The 11,598-nt window shown below is 40.7% G+C and overlaps 1 protein-coding gene across 1 annotated transcript in view; it reads left to right on the forward strand.

The window, feature by feature from the left end:
• The window catches only part of LOC123878759 (poly [ADP-ribose] polymerase tankyrase), a 91,897-nt gene that overhangs the window by 576 nt on the left and 79,723 nt on the right, over positions 1-11,598 (forward strand). The window contains exons 2-10 of the mRNA XM_045926061.1: positions 1,922-2,146; positions 3,095-3,190; positions 3,528-3,735; positions 4,644-4,788; positions 6,666-6,774; positions 7,766-7,854; positions 8,292-8,438; positions 10,045-10,168; positions 10,824-10,958. Coding sequence (XP_045782017.1) covers positions 1,922-2,146; positions 3,095-3,190; positions 3,528-3,735; positions 4,644-4,788; positions 6,666-6,774; positions 7,766-7,854; positions 8,292-8,438; positions 10,045-10,168; positions 10,824-10,958 — 1,278 coding nt within the window. The remainder of the gene's footprint in view (positions 1-1,921; positions 2,147-3,094; positions 3,191-3,527; positions 3,736-4,643; positions 4,789-6,665; positions 6,775-7,765; positions 7,855-8,291; positions 8,439-10,044; positions 10,169-10,823; positions 10,959-11,598) is intronic.

Genomic DNA, 11,598 nt, shown 5'->3' on the forward strand with positions numbered 1-11,598 from the left:
TCAATTTCGTTAATGATCATTGCATTCAGTTATTTTAGATAGCTTTCGATTGTAAGAACATTAAGTCTCTTCAGTTCTAGTTCTATCTTTCCATCCATACTATATATTTATAAAATACTTAAAGATATTACGATAAATATCACAATATCAATATTCTATTCAAACAACTCGGTCTAGAACCTCAGATTTGACATATAGGTTCCAATATAGTGGAAATTTTAAGGGCATTGAGGTAGAAATACAAACAGAACATGTGTTACTTGAACCCCCTATATTACTAATACTTACAGGCTAACAACTAACTCATAGGAATCCCATCAGAATCTACAAAAAAAAACTAAATCTATGTATCTAAGTACTTAAATGAAGCTGCTGGTTTCTTTGTTACTTTTTGGTTCCTCTATGTGGTTAAAAACTAAAATGATAACCTCCTATTTGGGTGGCTTATGTTTTAATAACTCAATCACTTTCTCCTTTTATCTAAATATATGAAAGGAAAAGGTGACTAACTGACTGACAGATCTATCAATCAAACTACTGGATGGATTGGTTTGAAATTTATCATGCAGATTATGACATAGAATAGATTAGAATATATTTTTATTCAAGTAAACTTTTACTAGTGCTTTCGAATAGACCGCTAAGAAAGGATTTTTGAAAATTTCACCCTTAATAGTGGGAAATAAAAATAGGGGTTTGAAATTGTAATCCACATGGATGAAGTCACAAGCATAAGCTAGTATAATTATATTAGTAGGCAATGCCCCATAACTTCATCAACATAGATTGCTTTTCATATAATTCCTGTGGGAACTCTTTGAATGTCCCAGAAATGAAATGAAATGAAATGATTCTTTATTTTGCGAAATGTGAGTAACAATGATGGTAGGTATATTGACAGGTCCTTGGTCCTTCACATTTTGCCATTTGTGTATGGCGTGCAAAATATATAGTTAGACTATTATTAATTACAATAAATAACCAATAAAAAATAAGAATATTAATTGAGATTGAAATGACCATGCAACCCATGACAGTGAGATATTACAGTTGGTTAGGTACTGGGTACAGGGTATTAGGTACAGAATGAAAAGAAGCCTATGACTGCTTGGGATGGAAGTTATCTTTGTACCAAAGTTTTGACAAACTTGGTTAAGCGGATGGTAAGTGAAAAAGGAAGAGACAGACAGACAGACAGACACTTTGGCATTTATAATAATATGTCGATAACAAGTCAAGTGCAGAATCTTTCAAAATGAACGAAGGAAATAGCAACAGTATTTTTATAACGTGTATTTTAATTACGTAAGACAACAAATGAGTTTAATTTTGCATTGTAATGATGAAAACTGGGTCAGGGTTGATACTTAGCTTAGATTAAATGCATTACTCACTAAAATGAAATCTACTGTAAGTTTGAAGTAAATAGCCAGATGAGAATTATTGTTTGCGACAGGTCGACATGGCAATTTTCTAGTGAGGTGACATCACACACTAGGTAAACAATATCAATAATTTTTTGGGTTCTGTACCTCACTCACTTCTTTGTCTGTCTGTCTGTCTATCCGTCATGTCTGTCAAGAAAACCTATAGGGTACTTCCCGTTGACCTAGAATCATGAAAAAAAGGTAGGTAGCTCTTATAGCATATGTAGGAAATCCAAAAACCATAAATTTGTGGTTACATCATAAAAAAAATTAAAATGTGGACATGAACAAATAATTTGTATTTTCAACTTTCAAAGTAAGAATACTGTACCAAGTAGGGTATCATGTGAAAGGGTACCTTTATATTCTAAAACAGATTTTATTTATTTTATGCATAATAGTTTTTGATTTATTATGTAAAATGTTGGATTTTGTTTTTGAGTATGAGTCTGACTCACACTTGGCCAGTTTTTTCTATTCAATTCTTGTTACAGGTTATGGGCGCAGAGAAGTCGTAGAGCTTCTAATAGCGGGAGGCGCAGCCCTACAGGCTCGTGACGAGGGTGGCTTACAGCCCCTACACAACGCGTGCTCGTTCGGGCACGCGGATGTGGTGCGGGCCTTGCTCGCGGCCGGCGCGCCGCCCGCTGCGAGGGACAACTGGGGATACACGCCTTTGCACGAGGCCGCCGCTAAGGGGAAGGTGGACGTGTGCATTGGTGAGTAAATGCAGTACACGACGCGTGCTCTTTCAGGCACGCCGATGTGGTGCGGGCCTAAGAATGCTAGCTGACACCTACTTTAAAAATGAAGATGGGTGATGAAGAATGAAGACAAGGAATCAAAAGCTTGATTTGCTGTAGTCCGCTAAACTAGACAAATCTGTATGATGCAACATGCAGCATACGATATGCACCGCCCGCCCTCCCACTGCTAAACATGCAGGAAAAGCCAGCCATCAAGCAGTCTTGTTTAGCAGATTATAGCAAATTAAGTTTTTAGTTTGTATATCATAGACTTCCGCAAAGTGATGCCTGCTTCCATTCAATATTGAAGAATGAAGAGCTTTTGCTAGCCACTCAAATGTGTTCATTATGTAGTTGTTAGTTTACTTTGAAATATACAGGAGTAGATGAGGTAGGCTTTGACACTGGCAAAGTGCGTTGCCAAAATTCTGGCACTTCACAAAGCCAGCAAACAAGAGAAGAAGAAGAGGTAGGGTCGGCCGTAACAATAGGCATCTTCTGAACTGTTGTAATGCCCAGGGAGCCGACTGGCCCAATTTTAGAATTTGCCACATATAGAACTGCAAGTGAAAACTTTGTTAGCGCGATTCAGTCTCTATGGCGAGTGATTGAACATACCTGTAGTGCCATCTAGTGTCAGTCGTCGAGAATCGCTACAGAAATATTTTAGACAAGACTCATTGCTGTGACAGTTCACGTCGATGCTTCGATGTCTGGCTGGTGTCAAATGTTACTTACATTTGACGCTAGGTAGCCTATGAATCTCCTATTTTTTTCTATGATTTCACTCACACATAACCTAATATTTGACATATCGATACAGGATCATACCGAGAGTTCCCTCACTTTTTTTCATTCTATTGTACATCAAGTCCGAAATCCATGTAGTGTTTTACCATTCATTCATTGATTCTTTTGCAGCACTGCTTCAGCATGGGGCGGAACCAAACATAAGAAATACGGAAGGCAAGACTCCACTCGACCTAGCTGACTCTGCTACCAGGCCTGTTCTTACAGGTAAACTACCTCACCTCTTCATTTTTAACCCCCAACCCAAAAAGTGGGGTGTTATAAGTTTGACTTGTATATCTGTGTATCTGTCAGTGGCATCGTAGCTCCTAAACTAATGAACCGGTTTTAATTTAGTTTTTTTTGTTTGAAAGATGGCTTGATCGAGAGTGTTCTTAGCTGTAATCCAAGAAAATCGGTTCAGCCGTTTGAAAGTTATCAGCTCTTTTCTAGTTACTGTAACCTTCACTTGTCGGGGGTGTATCCCTAAAAAGTACTGGATAGATAGACGGTAGATGCATTGGACGATTCAAAAGCACCTGTAAAAGTTTTTTTGTATTCCCAGGTGAATACTGCGCAGCGGATGTGCTAGAGGCCGCTCGTTCAGGCGCCGATGACAGGCTAGCGTCTCTCCTAACTCCTCTCAATGTAAACGTGCATGCCAGCGACGGGAGGCGCTCCACGGCCTTGCATTTAGCGGCGGGGTACAACAGAGCTCGCGCCGTGAGGCTGTTGCTGCAGAGGGGGGCTGATGTACATGCTAAGGATAAGGGGTAGGTAATCTTACCCCTAGATTCGTTTAGGTTTTTTTGTAATATAAAAAAAAAATAGCGAGCAAACGAGCAGGCAGGTCACCTGATGTTAAGTGATTACCGCCGCCCATGAACATTAGCAGCACCAGAGGCCGGCCTTTCAGGCCTTTTTGTTAGATTTTCTTAGGTTTCACCCCAAGTTTTCATAAAGTATCTAAATGGGGTATAAATTGTATGGTACTAGGTAATGTGCGCTCGACCGTAACAATAGGAAGATTTCCCTCCAGACTGTTGCTATACCCAGCTGGTCCCACAGTTGTATATAGTAATTTGTAGTAAAAACTTCGTAAGCGCGATTCAGGCTCCATGGTGAAAGATTAAAAATACCTGTGGTGACATCTAGTTTGTTCTTTGTAAGTTACTTAATCGCAGGCTCGCAGCGCGTGATAAAGCAATAAAGCCATCTTTTCGTACTTTTTAGGGTTCCGTACCTCAAAAGGAAAAACGGGACCCTTATAGGATCACTTTGTTTTGACACATCTGTCTGTCTGTCTGTCCGTCGTGTCTGTCAAGAAACCTATGGGGTACTTCCCGTTGATCTAGAAACATGAAATTTAGCACAAGTACAGGAATAAATCCGAAAACCGCGAATTTGTGGTTACATCATTTAAAAAAAATTAAAATGTGTTTCAATTTTCAAAGTAAGATAACTATACCAAGTGGGGTATCATATGAAAGGCCTTTACCTGTACATTCTAAAACAGATTTTTATTTATTTTTATGCATAATAGTTTTCGAGTTATCGTGCAAAATGTTAGAAAAAATACCTGAGTACGGAACCCTCAGTGCGCGAGTCTGACTCGCACTTGGCTGGTTTTTACTCAACTAGCCCTCTTCATTCATTCATGAACAATTTTTCATTGTTTCAGAGGTCTAGTCCCTTTACACAACGCGTGTTCATACGGCCACTACGAAGTGACGGAACTGTTGGTGAGGGCCGGTGCTGACGTCAACGCTACAGACCTCTGGGCCTTTACGCCCTTGCACGAGGCGGCCAGCAAAGCCAGGCTCGAGGTAACTGTACCATCCCGTACCGTTGTACTGTACCATATGCCCAACTACGTAAGGTCTCTACGAAGTGAAAGAAATGTTGGTGAGAGCCGGTGCTGACGTCAACGCTGCAGACCTCTGGGCCTTTACGCCCTTGCACGAGGCGGCGAGCAAAGCCAGGCTCGAGGTAACTGTACCATCCCGTACCGTTGTACTGTACCATATGCCCTACTACGTAAGGTCTCTACGAAGTGAAAGAAATGGTGGTGAGAGCCGGTGCTGACGTCAACGCTACAGACCTCTGGGCCTTTACGCCCTTGCACGAGGCGGCGAGCAAAGCCAGGCTCGAGGTAAATGTACCATCCCGTACCGTTGTAATGTACCATATGCCCAACTACGTAAGGTCTCTACGAAGTGAAAGAAATGTTGGTGAGAGCCGGTGCTGACGTCAACGCTACAGACCTCTGGGCCTTTACGCCCTTGCACGAAGCGGCCAGCAAAGCCAGGCTCGAGGTATATCACACCATCCCGTACTGTTGCACCATAGGCCCCAATTACAAGACCTCTTAAGTGACGGAGACTGTAGTCAAACCAACCACTGGGCTTTTACGCCCCTACGCAAGACAGATTTCTGGCAGAATTCTTTACCATTGTATCCTGTATGTACTTTACTATAGGTCACATACATAGGCTTCGCCGCCAATTCAAATTTCAAATTCAGATTCAAAATATTTTTATTCAATTAGACTTTTACAAGTTCTTTTGAATCGTCAAAAGTATCTACCATTGGTACGGAATGCCTTTCCTACCGAGAAGAACCAGCAAGAAACTCGGCGGTTGCTCTTTTCAGAGCTCAATCACAAACGAGCTTATGTTTTCCGTACTTCCTCTATCCACGAAATAAAGTTAGTATGAAAAACATAGTTGTTTCTGATCGATAAGTTTACGTAATTAACTTTCACCACTATATTATCATCTTACAAATCCAACAACTGTCTATCAAAAACTGTAAATGTTACTATTTTTAACCCCCGACCCAAAAAGAGGGGTGTTATAAGTTTGATGTGTGTATCTGTCTGTGGCATCGTAGCTGCTAAACTAATGAACCGATTTTAATTTAGTTTTTTTCGTTTGAAAGGTGGCTTGATCGAGAGTGTTCTTAGCTATAATTCAACAAAATCGGTTTAGCCGTTTGAAAGTTATCAGCTCTTTTCTAGTTACTGTAACCTTCACTTGTCAAGGATGTTATAAATTTTTAACCCCCAACCCAAAAAGAGGGGTGTTATAAGTTTGACGTGTGTATCTGTGTATCTGTGTGTCTGTGTATCTGTGTATCTGTGTATCTGTGTATCTGTGTATCTGTCTGTGGCATCGTAGCGCCTAAACGAATGAACCGATTTTAATTTACTTTTTTTTGTTTGAAAGGTGGTTTGATCGAGAGTGTTCTTAGCTATAATCCAAGAAAATCGGTTCAGCCGTTTAAAAGTTATCAGCTCTTTTCTAGTTTTCTTGTAGAAAAGAAGGTTAGATAACCCTTAGGTTCATAATATTCAAGTGTCAATTGACAAATGTAAAGCTGTCAAGATGGACGTTGCCTAGATATAGGTACATAATTATTTATTTGAAAATGATTTGTCGGGGGTGTTGAAAATTTTTAATTTACACTTGTGTCTTATTAATTTACACTTGTAATTATGAACAAATGATTTGAATTTTGAATTGCTTGGACACTCAAAATGGTTGACGCCCACTGACTGTTCTGTCTTTGTCATTTGTATGGGATTACGTAACAGAGACAGCCCTATATTAACTTCTCTCCGTGGATAGAGTATAGGCGTCCCCCGAACCTGAAGTTCTTATGTTATTGGACTCATTGGATCCTTAAAATTCTTTGTCCGTAGGTGTGTTCCCTCTTACTGAGCGAAGGCGCGGACCCCACTCTGCTCAACTGCCATGGGAAGTCAGCCCTCGATGTGGCTCCCACCAGGGAACTGAGAGATCGACTGGCTTGTAAGTAACTCAATGTAAATTTAACTAGAGGATGCCCGCGACTTCGTCCGCGAGGATTTACACCCGTATTCACAAACGTTACTATGAGGTCACTATCACTACTATCATTGTAAATTGACGTGATACAGTCATCTGATTGGTGGAACCTACACTATGCGTTCGAGCGCACTGTGAGACCTCATAGTGATAATAGTGAATACGGCCGTTAGGTTTTTGAAGATCCCGTGGGAACTGTTTGGTTTTCCAGGATAAAAAGTTGTCTATATCAATAACATGGACGCAAGCTACCTCGGTACCAAACATACAAATCAGTGAGCGGATGGGTCTTTAGGAATCCCGTGGGAACTCTTTGATTTTCCGGATAAAATGTAGCCTATGTCCGTCCCCGGGATATAAGCGAACTCTTTACCATATTTCGTCAGAATTGGTTAAACTGTTGGGCCGTGAAAAGGTAGCAGACAGACAGACACACTTTCGCATTTATAATATTAGTATGGATACACAGATAGACACACTTTCTCATTTATAATATTACTAGAGGATGCCCGCGACTTCGTCCGCATGGATTTAGGTTTTAAAGATCCTGTGGGAACTGTTTGATTTTCCGGGATAAAAAGTTGCCAATGTCAATTACAGGGACGCAAGCTACCTCGGTAGTCGGTACCAAATATCGTACAAATCGGTTAAGCGGATTGGTCTTTAGGAATCCCGTGGGAACTGTTTGATTTGCCGGGATAAAAAGTAGCCTATGTCCGTCCCCGGGATATAAGCTAACTCTATACCAAACGTCAGAATCGGTTAAACGGTTGGGCCGTGAAAAGGTAGCAGACAGACAGACACTTTCGCATTTATAATATTATTATGGAAATTATAGAATTATGGATATTATGGAATATTATGGTTATGGACAGGGTTACGATGGGTTGACGATGACTGCCATTGTTAATACATGGTCACAGTTGTTTTATTCCGCAAATATTTTGTTTGACAGTCGAGTACCGCGGCCATTGTGTATTAGAAGCATGTCGTCTGGCCGAGCCTGCGCGTGTGAAGAAACAACTGTCCACGTTGGGACAACAGGTAAGCATATGTGAAAAATCACTTATACACATTTTCAGCCTTCCATTTGAATATTGAATTATTTTAAAATTTAAACCCTAGATTCTCTTTAAATCATCTTTAGTTTCACAACCCCCTGTCAATCACCCAAGGCGTGTTAAAGGTTAAGGGTATTTTTTTCTCTCTCTCGTCTGGCTTTACAAAGATTAGCCAATGTCAAGTTTGTAGTTATTTACAAGTTAGAGAAACTATATAAGTATGGACTCCGTCTGTGCCGGCGCTCGCCGACACACGCGCGGCGGTCCCTTAGAGCGCTTCCCAGTCAGTTCCACCACCAAAAACAACAGTAAAACACAAAACCCGGAAAAAAACACTCCAAAAAGGCAGAGCACGCGCGCCAGCAAACACCAACACAGACGAAGTCCAGGTTAAGGGTAATTCTTTCTGGTTGTTTCCAGGATATGTCATCCCTCCATTGTGCCCAACAAGCGCCAGTATCTGTCCCCAACGAGCGAGTCACAGAACTGGTCAACTTCCAGCATCTGGGTACAGGGGACCGACCGCTGCATTGCGCCGCAGCTAGTGTGTACCCTAAGAGGAAACAGGTATGACCTTGACATTTATATCGCGTCTCAATCCTGCTGGCCCACTACTAAGCACCCAACATGCGCCAGTATCTGTCCCCAACGAGCGAGTTACAGAACTGGTCAACTTCCAACATCTGGGTACAGGGGACCGACCGCTGCATTGCGCCGCAGCTAGTGTGTACCCTAAGAGGAAACAGGTATGACCTTGACATTTATATCGCGTCTCAATCCTGCTGGCCCACTACTAAGCACCCAACATGCGCCAGTATCTGTCCCCAACGAGCGAGTTACAGAACTGGTCAACTTCCAACATCTGGGTACAGGGGACCGACCGCTGCATTGCGCCGCAGCTAGTGTGTACCCTAAGAGGAAACAGGTATGACCTTGACATTTATATCGCGTCTCAATCCTGCTGGCCCACTACTAAGCACCCAACATGCGCCAGTATCTGTCCCCAACGAGCGAGTTACAGAACTAGTCAATTTCCAGTATCTGGGTACAGGGGACCGACCGCTGCATTGCGCCGCAGCTAGTGTGTACCCTAAGAGGAAACAGGTATGACCTTGACATTTATATCGCGTCTCAATCCTGCTGGCCCACTACTAAGCACCCAACATGCGCCAGTATCTGTCCCCAACGAGCGAGTTACAGAACTAGTCAATTTCCAGTATCTGGGTACAGGGGACCGACCGCTACATTGCGCCGCAGCTAGTGTGTACCCTAAGAGGAAACAGGTATGACCTTGATAGAGATATCATCGTGTCAATCCTGCTGGCCCACTACTGAACACCCACACAGCACCACTGTCTCTAAAGAGCGAGTTTCAGAGTCAAAATCAAATTCAGTCAAAATTCGTTTTTCGGATCTTTTTCCTTGTCTTAAACACAGGGATGAGATTGGTCTTGCTCGCGCGCTCTTTAGCTCGGATAGACGACATTGGTACTGATTCTGAGCGCAACCAAATTTTAGAGTACTCAGATCTTCTTACTAATCTAATATGAAAAGGACAGATACAGTTTGACAGTTTAAAATTTAATTTAGAGCTGTCAAACGTCGTGCCTTTAACTGACAGTTGCGAGTTTTTTGTGAACTAAACTTTAGAGTCTTTAAATGTAAAATTCATGTTCTGCCCTTTTATTTAATAAAAAAAGATGCAGATACTTTAAATTTAGTTTAAAGAAAGATATCAGAATCGGCGTCAATGTATATCTATACATATAATAAAATTGTAGAAAAGTGGTGTCTGTACAATGGAAATATATAAAAAAAGTAGCAGGGGTTGTTATATCGATGCCGAACCCGAAATTGTAATTAATATTTTTTTTGTCTGTTTGTCTGTGTGTTTGTGCACGCTAATATCAGAAACAGCTTATTCGATTTAGATACGGTTTTCACTAATATATTGTAGTAAGCTTCACTTAACATTTATGGTTTATTTCATGTCAATCGGTTCATAAATAAAAAAGTTATGTCAATTTAAAGAATCACGGCGAACATTTTTAACGTACAGAGTAGCTACCCAAACGACGGTATATGTAATTCAAAATATGCTGCCCGAAAAGTCACTATTCCACGCGAACGGAGTCGCGGGCACAGCTAGTATAAAATATGCATTCTTTTTTAGGTAATGGAGATTTTAATACGAAAAGGCGCTCGAGTGAACGAGAAGAACAAAGATGGACAGACGCCACTACACGTCGCCACGGAAAACGCACATTTAGACGCGATGGACCTTTTGCTGAGGCATGGTGAGTCAATTGTTATGATTTTCTCAATACATTTCCTTAAAAGTGGCACTTATTTAACTTCTGTCGAGACTATAAGCAAGACTTTTATCAATTACTAGTTAACCGTTTTTTAGGGTTCCGTACTTCAAAAGGAAAAACCGGCCAAGTAGGAGTCAGACTCGCGCACCGAGGGTTCCGTACTCGGGTATTTTTTCCAACATTTTACACGTTAAACCAAAAACTATGCATAAAAAAATAAATTAAAATCTGTTTTAAAATGTACAGGTAAAGCCCTTTCATATGATACCCCACTTGGTATAGTTATCTTACTTTGAAAATTGAAAATACTAATTTATTATTATTATTTGTTCATGAACACATTTTAATTTTTTTTTGTAATGTATCTAAAAAAAACTTTTCCCTTTGCTTGTGCTATAAGATCTAATCGTACCTACCATGCCCAATTTCATGATTCTAGGTCAACGAGAAGTACCCTATAGGTTTTCTTGACAGACGCGACAAACGGACAGACGGAGAGACAGACAGACAGACAGACGACAAAGTGATCCTATCAGGGTTCCGTTTTTCCTTTTGAGGTGCGGAACCTTAAAAAGGAATTTCTCAATTATGTTTGTTTGTTAGTTTGTGAGTTTTTTTTCTATATTTTTTGTTGCAGGCGCGAAAGTGAACGCCTGTGACGGGCGCGGCGAGTCCGCGTTATCACTAGCAGCGCGCCGCGACTCCGCCGCCGCATGCCGGTTGCTGTTAGCATGCGGGGCGCACGCCCCGGACACCAGAGCAGACTCCGATGGTGAGTACCCTTTATATATATAGGACAAAGGATATTAAAGATCGTCTTTGTTCGAGTTAAGAGTGCTATCTTATAATTATAGGTGAAAGGATATAAATCTATGTTCAACAAGTAAAAAGTGCTGTCTTTATAATTATTATCGGAGAAAGGATATATACGTCTTTCAATAAGTGCTCTCCTTTTTAATTGTAGGAGAAAGGATAATCATCTTTGTACATTGAGTTAAGAGTGCTCTCTTTTTTAAATTGTAGGAGAAAGGATATTTATGTTTTTGTTTAACAAGAGTGCTCTCTTGTTTAAATTATAGGAGAAAGGATATGCGTCTTTGTTCAACGAGTTAGGAGTGCAAAGATGACTTTTAATTATAGAAGTAAGAATATTAAACGTCTTTATTCAACGAGTAAAGAGTGCTCTCTTCGTTATAGTTAAAAGAAGGGAGTTCAGAATACAAAAATTAAAAATACGCGAGTGTGAGTGTGTGTGTGTGCTAGTGTGTGTTTGTGTGTGAACATGTGTGTGTTTACAATAATAATAATTGCCAATTTTACCTACCTATATAATACCTATTTTACATACTTACCTATTATAATTTTATAGTACCTCGTCCATTATACTGGCTTCACTCGAGCTAGGAGTGGCA

The sequence above is a fragment of the Maniola jurtina genome, chromosome 26 (genome assembly GCF_905333055.1).
Source record: "Maniola jurtina chromosome 26, ilManJurt1.1, whole genome shotgun sequence".
Taxonomy (NCBI): Eukaryota; Metazoa; Arthropoda; class Insecta; order Lepidoptera; family Nymphalidae; genus Maniola; species Maniola jurtina.